Source organism: Nematolebias whitei, chromosome 17 (genome assembly GCF_014905685.2).
Source record: "Nematolebias whitei isolate Nwh7 chromosome 17, NemWhi1, whole genome shotgun sequence".
NCBI classification, from domain to species: Eukaryota; Metazoa; Chordata; class Actinopteri; order Cyprinodontiformes; family Rivulidae; genus Nematolebias; species Nematolebias whitei.
In genome coordinates, this window is record NC_056514.1 from 22,574,605 (window position 1) to 22,588,774 (window position 14,170).

Below are 14,170 nucleotides of genomic sequence, written 5' to 3' on the forward strand. Positions count from 1 at the left end.
TAAGTGCAGCTCAAGTTCAGCAGTCTGACAGCTGCAGGGAAGAAACTGTTTCTGAGCCTGGTGGTCTTGCTCTGAATGCTCCTCAGCCGCCTGCTTGAGGGGAGGGGCTGGAACAGACTATGTGCAGGATGAGTGGAGTCCTTCATGATGCAGAGCACCCTCCCCCTGCATCGTGAAGTGTAGAGGTCCGAGGTGGTGGGAAGGCTGCTCCCCTTCAGTCTTCTGTGCAGCCCTAACCAGCCTCTGCAGAGCCCTCCTCTCAGCAGCAGTGCAGCTGTCGTACCCCACGGTGATGCAGGTGCAGAGAACGCTCTCCACCACACAAAGATAGAATCTCCTCAGGACAGAGCTCCCAAGTCCAGCTCGACGCAGCTTCCTGAGGAAGTAGAAATGCTGTTGGGCCTTCATGGCCAGACAGGAAGTGTTGGATCTCCAGGTGAGGTCACTGGACATATGCACCCCCAGTTACCTATAGCAGGAAACCACCTCCACAGCTGCTCCTCCAATGTGATTTCAGCTTATATAATTGTAAAAATTGACTAAAATGTATATAAGATAAGAGTATAAAATATGAGAGTTGTTTTAGGATGGCAGCCATCCACTTTGGACTTGGTTCTGCTCAGAGCTGTTAGCTTGTCAGTCTGAAACTAAACTTTAAAGTATATTTCTCCTAAATTATGTTGCCTTAAAGTTACCTGTGACAGATAAAACATTAACTGTGGTTCTGTAAGTGTATTATTTTCTTGTAGTGATGTTCTCAGGCCAGGCGCAGTATAAACAGTACAAAAACAGGTCTCAGACCCCTCTGAGTATCATGGATGGAGTGATAATGTTGCAGGAACTAACCAGGAGTGCATACACCGAGGAGACGCTGAGGACTTTTATGTATAAATCTCCTGTAACTCCATTTTATGAACCTTAATGGATTCTCAGAAAAGTGTCCTAGGTGTGATGGTTTCAGTCTTACATCGTGTGAGTGCCGACCTCAGCTGGCACGATCAACTGTTCGCTGGGAGTCACAGAAGGGATGCTCCCGGGGGGGTCCAGAGCTTCAGATACCGTTGCGTAATTTACACATAATAGCTCGATGACGCAAATTAATTCCATGTATCTGTCTGCTTTCTGCTTTGGTGAACATTTGTTGTGAATTGGTCTGTCAAGGGTGTGTCTGCAGCTGCAAGCTTTGTTTACTCCCTCCTCATTTTTGGCCATTTTTGGGTTACATGGCAACCGTCTCCATATGGTAATTAATAGGGTTTACTCCGAGAAGCCTGGTGCATCGTCGTGGCGAGTTTTTTTTCTTCCATTCAAAATACATATCTTAAGAAGACTTCATCAGGATTGTACTTTATGATTAAAGTCACAGAAGGAAGTCTTTACATAATAGTCACATGTTTAGGATTACAAGAAACATCTCACTTGCAGGGTCATTCAGAACAGAATGCCCTTAATTATCTACGACCTCTTGATGTCTAATCCCACTATAAAGCACACCAGTTTGACATTACAGCCCACTCTCAGAGTCTAATTTCCCTCCTTGTATTGTTTTAAAAATTAAAGCTTTTATGCTGGCATGCAAAGATGTAAAGATATTAAGACACAAAACTCTGATGCGCACAAGCCGGCTCATGTTACATAATCATTGACAGAAAAAAAAACATGATCTCAGTGTTAGTTGGTGCTGAGTGCCAATGTCTGAGCTCAGCAAAACCAGTAGCCAGTGAGTAAATCTTGCAGCTGTCACTCACGGTGAGCACTGTCACATCAATCTGAATTATTCAGAATCAAATCAGAGCCAGTGGCCTCAAACGCTCCTTCTTGAGGAAAGGTTGATTGTTACGGCTGGCCTCAGTGACCCAGAGCTGTTATTTTTAGTTCTGCTGCTGATTTGATCTGATACAGAGGAGTTTGTTTGAAGCATTAAAGGGATAGTTCAGATACTTTGTGGAAAAGTTTTAAACAATTCACATTTTACCAGTTTCATACAGCTCTTTGATCAGGCTAAATTTGAAGAAAATGAGTCTAAGTCTGACTGAACTGACGAGCTGATGGCTAGTCGGAGTGAGACCCCTGCTGCCGACCTAAAACAACTCAAGTCTAAAAATCACGGCAGGTAAAGTGAAAGCTGTTTTGGAATTACTTTTCTTTCACTTTATATGTTTATTCCAGCAGAAATATTAATACATTTCTGTAGAAAGCGATTCATGCTATACTGGAAGTGCTACAGCTAACTGCTGCTGTTATTTGCACTTGCAAGTACCTATAGAATTCTATAACATTATACAGTAGTCCCTCGTTTATCACGGGGGTTTCAGTAACCTACCTCCCCCCGCAATAAGTGAAAAACCGAAAACCGTGAAGTATGAATAGTATTACAAGTAATAAGTAGCAGTTTATTTTAGTGTGTGTATATATATATATGTGTGTGTGTGTGTGTGTGTGTGTGTGTGTTTTAAACCCTTCCCATACTCTTGCAATATTCTAAACAATGTCTCTAAACTGTAAACGCTCTAAAAGATCACAGCGTGTCATGATCGCCGCTCTCTCTGCCACCTGCCAGCGCTATTAGCCACGCCCACTTCTCCGCTGCAGAGCAGAGATCCTGACACGCTGCAGGAAGAAGCTTCTCCTGCAGCTGTGCGCTGCACACAGTTGCAACAGGTGATACGTCATTTAAAATAATTTATTTTAAATAAAAAAAAATGCCGATCATGTGGCTCATTCATCAGTCAGCCAATTGTGTGTTAAGTCCAATCTTACTTTGAAAAACCGTGAAAGAGCAAGTCCACAAAAGTCGAACCGCGAAGTAGCGAGGGACTGTAATACAAAAAAAGTCAATGAAAAGGTTTATTTGGGTTTTGTTTGATGTTTTTAAAGATGGCAGCAGTACACTAGCTGTTATCTTGTCAATCTGATCAGAAGTAAACTTTATTTCTCCAGACCGAGGTAATTCAAGGAGCAATCCACAACAGGTAAGATACTTATTGTTCACAACTTTTCTACAGAACACATCAAATGATCTGAGCTATCTCTTTGACATTTTCTCTGTTGGGTCCTACAGGAATGATGCTCTTTAATATGTCATTACAAAAGCCATCTTTACTCTCTCCACTGATTGTTCATTTGATGTCGTGATTAACTGATGAGCCGTCTGGCATCAGGACCAGGAAGTCGTCTGACTGCGTCGACATGAAGCTCAAACAGCCGTCATGCTGCCATGCTCTTACAATTCATGCTTTTTCCAAGTCGAACCAAACCTGATGTCTAAATTTAAAACTCGTAAAACAGCTTCATCATGAAAAACAGTAGTCGTTTTATTTTTCTCAGTACGTCTGTTTTAATTGAATATTTAAATGACTTTCAAAGAAAATCAAAAGCCCAGCAGACATTTAGCTGGACATAGGAAGACTTCTACAGAGGTCAAAGGTCGATTTTGTCCCAATCATCCCTTTAAGAGAAATACCTGTTTAATTATTCACTTCTGTGCAGAAAATAAAGAGCAGAAATTAAACAGTGGAAAACGTAGATAGGAACAAGATTTCTATCTTTCAGAGGACTCAGTAACGATTTTATTTTAATATACTTTGTATAAACAGATAAATATTTATTGCTGTTTTCTATCAAAAAGAACCTTATATAAAAATAAGCTGGTTTGCTCAGCTGTGCTGCTCATTTGGATCATTTTGTATAGAACTACTCTTTTTCCTGTATAAACTTTTATACTTTGCTGAAACTTTGGAGCTTGCTTTTTTTTTTTTTTTTTTTAAGGGCACAACATCAAAGCTAAAACCATCCTTGAAAACACTAAACGCTTGAATTGTGCATTCCAGCAATGCGGTTCTTACCTCTCGTTACCTTTATTATCACTGAAATTTGAGAGATATGTGCAAATATTTTAGTCTTTTGTGCACACCGCCTTCTCAGAAGGTAATGAACACTTTCCATGTTCAAGGTTGGGTGAAGAAAGCCTCAAATATCAGAAAAATATCAACGCAAACGTTTCTACATCCTGTAAAGTTCTTACGGAGCAACATATATCTATTACAACAATCCATTAGGAAAATATTAGTCATTGTGACCAACAAAGCAACCATTCTTATGGTTCTCCTCATATTCAGCTAGTTTTGTTCTGCACATATTATCTATTTAATGTGTAGCAATGTATTTAGAATTGCTTTATAGGGTCATGGGGTTCAAATAAACAAACTGGACATAATGGATATTTTTATATTAACATTATTAAATGAGCAGACATCTGCATTATAATAATAATAAAGGAGCTTTGTCTTTGCCAGGAAAAAAATGTTTTCATGCATTTTTGTTAAACCATCCATTATCTTTAACTACTACCGTACTTTCTTTTCAGGTCACGGGGGTCACTGGTGCCCATGTCCAGCAGTCACTGTGCGAGAGTTGGGGGACACCCTGGACAGGTCTCCAGTCCATCACAGGGACACACAGAGACAAACAACCATTCACTCTCTCACTCACACCTAGGGACAATTTAGAGATTCCAATCAGCCTAACATGCATGTTTTTGGTCTGTGGGAGGAAACTGGAGTACCTGGAGAAAACCCACACATGCACGGAGAGAACATGCAAACTCCACCCAGAGGGCCCCTGGACTGGGATTTGATCTGGCCGTCATTAGATGTTATCATCCCCATAGGTTGCGTTCAGATTGTCCCTCCTGTACCTCCTAGTAGGTTTAAAGGTACGTTCTTATCGCTGATAATAGGGTCAGGGTTAGGTTAAGAGTCAAGGGTCAGGGGGTTAAGTTTAGGGTCAGTGCTCTGGGTCAGGTGTAAGGTTAGGTTTAGGAAAAGCTAACAAAAAAAAAACAACTTCAGGTTTTAGATGAGTGCGAAGATGAATATTATCAGCGATAAGAACATACCTTTAAACCTACTATAGGAGGTAGGAGGGACAGTCTGAACGCCACCAATGGGGATGATAACAATTAATAACGGCAATTTAATGGGCTGATAATATTTCAAGCCGCTGATCTGGCAACCTTCTCACTGAGGGGCGGCAGCTCTACCAACTGTGCCACCGTGCTGCCTGCGTTGTTCTACTGTTAAATCAAATTAAGCTGCATTCGTTTTGATCATTTATTTCATTAGAGGAACTTCTTGATCATAATCTGCACAGGGATTATCTTGAAACTGGGGATTTCATTAAAACAACGATACTCATTTCATCGAGATTAAACCAACTGGTTTTGGAAGATTATTGAGGGAAAACTCACCTCGAAGAGTAAATATGGGACTTTATGTTACTTTGGTTTCAAATATGTTAAATCATAATTTATGATAAAGAAAAAACAAACATGACTAACTCATTCTCTTCAGACACCTCTTTGGATTTATAAAGATGTTTTTTTTTTTAATTCAGGAAACTAAAGATTTAAAAAACTGAGCAATAAAACGTGTGCTTTAGTGATTATTGCTTCAGTTCACACCTCATTCCAGTACAGTCACTGTTTATATGATACATTTCCACGTCTACAGTGTGAAAGAATCAGCTGCAAAACACAAAGAAATGCACGTTTTTTAATTACCGTATTTTTCAGACTATAAGGCACACTTAAAATCCTTTAACTTTCTCAAAAATTGACAGTGAGCCTTATAATCAGGTGCACCTTATGTATTAATTCTGGTTGTGCTTACTGATCTTGAACTGATTTTATGTGGTTATTGTTAATGAGTTGAATAAAGTTGGACTTCTCTGACTGTTTTGTTTCGCTTAATGCACCTTATAGTCCAGAAAATACGGTACATTTTCTGTTTCCTGTGTCTTTTATAAAAGATGAGGGCAGCAATGCTAAAACATAATGATTTTATGGCCTTACCTTGAGATAAGTCATTTATCTGCTTATCCTGCTGTAAATAATCTTTTGTTGCAGGTTATCATCTCACACTAACAAAGCCTCTCTTCTATTTATTTATTAATTTTTGAGAAAATTATTTAATACGTTTAGGTAATAAGATGTAGAAATGTTTGTTTTCTTGTGATAAATGCAAATTATTTTGAATTTGTAATCAAATGAAATGATTTTTTTTTCATTGGAAAGTCAGGATAGTTGTGAAATAAACTGATTTTAGCTGAAAATGTGACATGAAATAAATATTTACCAGAGTTAAACATGAGAAAATGATGGCAATGTGGATAGAACAAGAACCACTAATTTTCATCTTTGTGGGTAAAACAGAAAATGTTTTTTGTTTCAATATAATGTGTAGTTAACTGTAGGAAACTAAAGCTTGAATTATCCTGGCAATGAGATAAAAACACGCTCGGTTATAGTGAGATAATAAAATAGTCGTCTCATGATCTCCAGAAAATTCCGTAAAGAAATATTTTAGTCTCATCTGTTCTTGGCATCCATAGTTCCTCTTATCAATAATGTGATTACTGTCAATTAATCAAATGACAGCCAACTATAATTTAAGAGATGATTCCTAATAATCATACATCAGGGTGGTAAATATGATCTCTCTAAATGTCAACTAAATAAAAAGTCAGGACTTGCTCCTGGTCACCCTGAACAAAAAGTCGTACATTTGAAGTTTATTTTTGCAAGTATACTTTAAGTTAAGTATAAGTATATCAAGTATACTATACACCATACTTGTAGTGTACTAGAAGTATACTGATTTAATACTTATTTGGACTAAATTGGGACATTTTTATACTATTTTTAAGTATATAAAATAAAGTTTATAAAAAGTAAACTTCAAGTACACTTCCTCATTTTTAGTGTAAAATAAGTATACACTTAAATAAACTACTTTTTGCTAAGGGCAATTTTATAATATTCTGGTTTTAGACTGATTAATTACCATTTTGTGATTTTTCTCTTATTAGCCTGGTGTCATTTCATAAGTAGAATAGTTTTCCAGTTCACCTTGAGTTTTGGATTCTTCTTTCATTCCTGCAGTTTTCCTTCATACTATTTTAAGAAATTTGATATGGGGGAGTGGTGGCGCAGAGGTTAGAGAAGGTGGGCCTGTAATCAGAAGGTCACCGGCTCAACTCCCTGGACCGACAGCATCAAAATTTGGGTGGACAAGGTGAAACAACCACACCTGCCTCCTCCCTCATTTGCCCCACTCTGGGCTTTTGAGCAAGGCCCCTAACCCCCACCATCTGCTCCCCCAGGGTGAACTACTGCAGCTCTCTGCTCCGCACAGAGGGCTGTGGTAGCTCGGTGGTCTGTGGCTGCATCAGAAAGTGCATCCAGCGTACAAACAATCACCAAGTCTTCGTGCGAGCTAGATCGCTGTGGCGACCCCTGAAGAAAGAAGCAGCCGAAATATATATATTTAATTTGATATATTGGCTACACCTGGAAACTGACTTTATGCTGTTTTCTGCCTCTAAGCACTGGGCGTTGATTAAAGCTTTGTCGTTACATATTTCTATTCCAGTTAGCTCACAATGAGATGTTTCCCCTGATGTGGATAACGTGTGCATAGATTCATGTTTAAAAGAACAAAAATGTGATCCGCTCGTTCAAGTTTGTCTCCATTTTAAGTGATTTTGTAACAGCCGGCATAAAAATGTGAGTTTAACTTATTTAGTTTATTGCCTCACAAATGTATTATGTTTCTCTGTACGATTATAAAACATAAATATCGTTTAGTTAACTTTATCAGTGTTGTGTTTTAGTTTTCTACGTAATAATCTCTGACGTTGATGACTTAAAGGAGGCATTTAGTGATCAATTAAAGGGTTCATGTCATTTCATGGCTGATGTTGAATACATTATTTATAATATTCAAAGTGCAGGTAATTTTATCTGTTAAAATTGTTTTTTTGGAACATTTTAAATAAACTACAGCTGTTTATTCTCATTTTTTTCCAAGTGGTTTGTGGTCAGATATTGTTACGATGGCTTGTTCTTGGTCGTGTTCTCAGTGTGTTGCTTTGTGCTTGTCCAGCAAATTAACAGCAATCCAGCCGATCCGAATGATAACGCTGTCACTCGTGGCTAAAAACAGCAGCTTCTACTTTTCAGAGGTGATGTTTGGAACTGAAACTGCACACAAAACAGCTTACCTAAAAAAATGTATTTACAGCTAAGACTCATTCTAAGGTTCTGTCATGAAAGGTGATGATTTATAGCGCTAAACACTCGTAACTCAAAATGACCAAAAGAAACATTCAAGTTTTTGTGTAGGAAGGTCTTTCGTTAGCCTTTTTCTTGATTGTACACATTCCTCTCTAACATTTTAAAACTGTGCATCTTTTGCTTCCCCTCATTTTAAAGCAATGTTTGTTTTTCTGTAAATTTTCGATTTTCTTCCTATGGCACTTTGCATTGTTCTGCATTTTATCCTTGAATACCGTTTTTCATCTGACACTCGGTTGAGGGTCATATCTCTGACTCCCTCCGGTATGATCTTTGATCCATCGCCCTCGTCGCCTGTAAGCGTTCAAACTCGTGTCGGCTGTTCCTGTCTGGACTGACACTCGCCAGCGCCCTGCTCCCATCGTCTAAACCCTCCTCCTCCTCCTCCTCCTCGTCATCCCGATTGAGGAAGGCCAGCTCGTTCTCATAGCAGAAGGTATTAGAGCTGGGCACGAGGAACTTGTTCTCCACCATTTCCTTGGCACTGCAGCGCGGGGTGGATGGGACCTCGTAGGTTTTGTGAAAGTGAGAATAATCCACCTTGTACAGGTTCTTCTCTTCAAACAGGACCGGCTCAAACCTGTGACCCCAGAGGATCTCGGAAGCCAAGTAGGAGCTGCGTGCCTGCGTGGTCATGGCGGTTGCTTCCACCATCCCCTCCAAGATGACAATGATCTCAAAGTCTGCCGTCTCCAAGTCCTGTTTGCTGATCCCAAAAAGAGGGCTCTCCTCATCGATCTCATGGAGAATTGTTATGGGTGACACTAAGAAAATCCTGTCCAATCCTTTGTCGAAGCCTACATTAATGTCTATCTGATCCAGAGGAATGAATTCCCCCTCGTCAGTAATTCGAGGCTTGATAAGCTGTGCTCTGACGTGGGCCTCTACAATGTGGCTCTTACGCAGATTCCCAACCCTCCACATGAGACACAGTTTTCCATCCCGCATGGCAATGACAGCGTTGTGGCTGAACAGGAGTGTTTGTGCTCGCTTCTTAGGCCTCGCCATTTTAGCCATGATGGCACCAATCATGAAGCAGTCAATGATACAGCCCACGATCGACTGAACGACCACCATGAAGACCGCCACTGGGCACTCCTCTGTCACGCAGCGGTAGCCGTAACCTATAGTGGACTGTGTTTCAATGGAGAATAGAAAGGCAGCCACAAATCCATTGACCTGTAGGACGCAGGGAGTGAAGTTATCGTCTCCTGCTGGGTTATCCAGATCTCCATGAAGCAAAGCAATGACCCAAAAGGCTACCCCGAAGGCCAGCCAGGAGATAACAAACACAAGACTGAAGACAATCAGCATCCATCGCCAGCGAATGTCAACACACGTGGTGAAGATGTCAGCTATGTAGCGCTGCGACTTGTCGTCCATATTGGCAAATTGCACATTGCACTGGCCGTTCTTCTTCACGAAGCGGTTGCGGCACTTTCGGCGTGTGTGGATCTTGCCATTGCCAAAGCCGTTCATGCCATGCATGGTAGTGAGGCGGAGCCCCTCTTCCTCGGACGACACGATGCTGTAGCGGTTGAGCACACTCATGCTCTTGACATCCCTTCCAGCTGCAGAGCTTGAGCTGAAGGGCAGGCCTGGAGACTGAGTCTGTGATCAAGACCTCTCACAGCTTGATCCCTGGCCAGGCTGCATTTTAGTGCTTCATTTAGGCAGCAGGGTGGGCGCTCTGTGCGTGAATCCAGTCCCTGCAGAAAGTGTCAGGAGAGAGCATGTGTGAGCGATGTGATGACACCGTACACCCAATTAATAAACGTCACAACAAAAATCAAACATTGAATATTACAATTGAAATATACTATCGTACAGACTGTGAAAACATCAGTTTAACGTCCAACATGTTCATGTATTACTGTGTAAACAGCTATCATTACAAATTATTTTTTTATGAATTATCATTGCCCGACACCAAAAGGTCAAAAACCAGACGTAATGTTTTTGCTCTTGGTGGTGTGTGTTCATTTATCTGTCTGTTAGCAAAGTATCAAATGCTCAGCAAAAATAAATAACACCAAAGAAACCAATTATTAGTAAATGTCTGCAACTGATTTATTTTTGGTGATTGGCTGCCACAGCTCATGGTTCTTAGCAAACACAAAAATGTCTACAGCTCAGACAGGTTTACAGATACTGAGATGAAGTTTCATGTGGCGGTAGATGTAAGTCTCCACCTTATGATCTGAGTGCTAACAGAACGATGGAGCTCATTTTCAAGATTTGACCAAAACAGCTACTTGACATAAACTGACCTTTATTTAAACTATAGCATGAAAGGTGATTTTTTTTTTAGGAATGCTGGGTTTTATTAAATAAAACATTTTAGTTAAATGACTATATAGCGTTGGCATTTTTATTGCAATAATCCATGAATACATTTTTAAAGAAGGAAACAATAAATTACTGATTCTGTTTTTCATGCCGTGTGGTCTCGACCAGGGGGTTCTCAAACTTTTGGGGTTCATGGACCTCTCAAAACCCTCATGTTTATTAAATAATTTTCTTCCATTTGTCTCTTTAATGCAATGGAAATATTTGTGTGGCACAAATACTTAAGACCTGTTCTTTAATAGGGTTAATACAATTTTTATACTTTTAAGCACGGGGTATTTTTCATTCAAGACACACTTAATTAACAACATTTCTAATTTCAATATTCAAAAATGACAGTTTTGAGAAAATTAACAGCATCAAAAACCACTTTAAAACTTGACCTACTCACAAAATGAAAATAAATGTATAAATGTGTTGACACTTCTTCAAAATATTACAGAAAACTCTACATAAAACTGAACAGAATCATAACAGCAGTAGTCATATCAGTAACAGGATTTAATCTGTAAACTGATCGATGCTGGAACGCAAATAGCGGGTGGATGGTGGGGTCTAGGGGTCCTCCCCCAGACATTTTTGAATAAAGCAAATGTGATTTCCTGCGTTTTTGTGTATTTTCATGGTTTGTTATTAACAAGCACCAGCTGACTGACCCCCTGGGCTCCGGGGACCCCAGTTTGAGAACCACTGGTCTAGACTGTAGAAGACTACTGCTTTCCTAAAACAACCCCAGTCTCAAAAAAAGTCATTTAAACTCTTACCAACTTTTACATTGTCAACAATTTTGTTTTACAGGTATTTCACCAAAATTCTTTGCTTATTTGCGATTTGAACAGTCGCAGCAGCAGCTAGTTGTAGCACTTCCTGTGCAGCCGGGGTCATTTCTAATGAGCATATTATAATAATCGAGCTTGGAAAAACATTGTAATAAAATTAACATGTTTGCAAAACAGCCCTAACACAAACCATTATGAAATTTTTGATATTGAAGTTTGGACCAGTTCTGGCCACAAGTGGTCTCTTTGTCTCCAAACCATGGCTGCTCAAAGAGCTATCTGCAACAAGTAAGATCATATTAAATAGAAGCTCGCTCCAAAAGATGTGATCAATCACTTGGAGTGTTTCTATTCACAGATCCGGTTACTTTGGTTACTTCACTGTTCTTCGTGGGCCTACTTTGCTCTCTTTAGTCATCGAGACACAAACTCCAGATGAAGTGAAGGGTCCTCCTGCCTTTTGATGCCAGCCGAGTAATTGATGAGCTCCTCTTACAGCACAGCTTCTTGCAACAAACAGCTGTGTTTTTTATGATAAAAAAGCATTTAACATATTTATTTCTTATTAAACATTTAACATGACTCAATTAAAACTTCAGTCTCGTCTCGTGTCTGGCTTGCGTTTTATTTTGAGCCTATCAAAAGTCAGGACGGCTGTCACGTGTTAATTGTCAGCATGTCTCGGTCATATTTATAGGCAGCCAGCATGCTGTGCAGTCATCACACATCCAACAGACAAGCTGTGCTCCTCGATCTGTCCTCTCGTGTCCCAACTCTTACCACTGTTTGTCTCTTTGTACTGGGGAGGTTGCGTGCATTTCAACTCCGGAGGGACTTGCGTGTCTGCCACCGATTCATCGAACATGCACTTCCAGATGCTGCATACAAAGATGGAGAGAGAAGGACTCTTTTTATTTGACCCCATTCTGTACAGTTCGCCGTGTTATTAATCACGCTGTTAGGATGCAGTTGTCACCCCTCTTTGTTTTGGTGTTCATGCAAGCAGAAAGTAGATTTCTCACTCATCTAACGTCCTGTGCTATCTGCAATCACACATAAAATAAAACTGGTAGGTCTAAAGGTTTTATTGAAACTAGTGGATTGCATCTGGACATATTTCAGATCTTATCCTCAGCCAGGCAGGAGATCATCTCACCTTTAAGTCATGGGAGGGTGCAGGCAGCTCTTATCTTTTAACCACGTTTGTGGTTTGTCTGATTTGGACCCTAAAGACTCTACAGTTCACTCATGTGTGCTCCCAAATCCCGAGTGTCTTCCCGTCTGCCACACACTAAATCCACTTTCACTCGCACTCTTTCAGGTGGAAGTTCTCTGTATTTAGAGTTCGTTCTTAAAACTGTCCCTCAGGGTCGAACACGATCCCACATCAGGGGAACTGATGCTATTTTTGACAATAAAACGCTGCATTCTCGTGGGAGGAAACAGCTGTTGACTCTAAAAATAGGAATCCTGTAAACTTTGTGAAACAGAATCGTCTCGCTCTGTCTGATTGTGCAAACATGTGACTTTCACTCATTCACATTCAGTAAACTTGGATTACACAGGGGAGTAGGTGGCCTCTGTTATTTTGCAGACGGCTTAAAACACACAGCTACTACACCGACTCTGTTACGTAACTGAAACTAATAATCAGCTTCAGTTTTGTTCCTGTTTGTTATAATATACATCCTGAGTTTCTGCTGTTGAGTCTTATCATCACACTGTAGTCGTGCAGAGTCAGGTGTCCAGTCAGCTTGTCAAAACTTCTCTGATGTCATGGCGTGGTAGCTGTAACTAAACTAAACTAAACTAAACTAAATTAAATAATAACTGTAGCTAAACAGACAAAGCTCAGTAAATCAGATCAGAGGTTGGGCTGTGGTACATAACATGTTCTAACTAAAACAATAGTTAAAGTGGCTGTTTGTTTTTTTTTGGCAACTTAAAACAATAGTTCAGATTTTCTGAAGTGCAGTTTTGTGGAAAAGTTATGAACAATCATCATCTTACCTGTTGTCGTAAGCTGTTTAAATGGCTTGGTGAAGTAAAGTTTATTTCTGAACAGAACGGTGAGCTAATGGCTAGTCTGACAAAAGCTGAAACTAAAGTGAACGGCTGCCCTCTTTAAGTTCAAGTTCAAGTCAAGTTTATTGTCATTCGCAGCACATGTGGTGCATGAGGTGGAACGAAATTTTGTACTCAGCGTCAGTCAAAAATTGCGTCATGAATATGGAAAAAGTTTATAAGTCGCAGGACTGGCAAATCTATGCAAACAACTGTGACTTATATGCCAGAAAATACAGTAATTATTTATATAGAATTACATAAATATTTATGAGCATGGTGGCACGGTGGAACAGTTGGTAGAGATGTTGCCTTTCAGCGAGAAGGTTGCCAGTTTGAATTCCAGTCAGGAGCCTTTCTGGGTGGAGTTTGCATGTTCTATTCCGTACATGTGTGAGTTTTCCAGGTACTCCGGTTTCCTCCCACAGACCAAAAACATGCACGTTAGGCTGATCGGTAACTCAATTGTCCCTAGGTGTGAATGAGAGAGTGAATAGTTGTTTGTCTCGTTTGTCTCTATGTGTCTTTCTGATGGATCTGTCCAGGGCGTCCCCACCTCTCACACAATGACTGCTGAATATGGACACCAGTGACCCAGAAAGAAAGAAGCAAATAACAGCAGCAACAAGCAACTGTACCACTTCTGGTGCACTTTCTGCAGCAACATTATAGCTGGAATAATAGTGTAATATAAAACTGATATGAAGTGTCATAAAATAGCATTTTCTTGAACCACTATCAATTTTTGAGACTGGATATGTTTTAAGGCAGCAGCAATTCAGTTTGACTTTGGCCCCACTCAGGCCTCAGCCCCCCAAATAAGTAGTTTTTCCAATATAATTGT

The 14,170-nt window shown here is 40.0% G+C and overlaps 1 protein-coding gene across 2 annotated transcripts; it reads right to left on the minus strand.

Annotated features, from left to right (window-relative positions):
• Positions 1–8,377: 8,377 nt before the first annotated feature.
• kcnj12a (potassium inwardly rectifying channel subfamily J member 12a) lies at positions 8,378–9,685 on the minus strand. Of its 2 annotated transcripts, XM_037690794.1 has the most exons (2): positions 8,506–9,685; positions 8,378–8,463 (listed from the first exon to the last, which is right to left on the minus strand). In XM_037690794.1, exons 1-2 carry the CDS (start codon positions 9,683–9,685, stop codon positions 8,378–8,380), a joined length of 1,266 nt encoding a protein of 421 aa, XP_037546722.1. The 2 variants fall into 2 exon arrangements, with proteins under 2 accessions (XP_037546722.1, XP_037546721.1); XM_037690793.1 differs by having other exon boundaries at positions 8,378–9,685.
• Between the last annotated feature and the right edge of the window lie 4,485 nt (positions 9,686–14,170).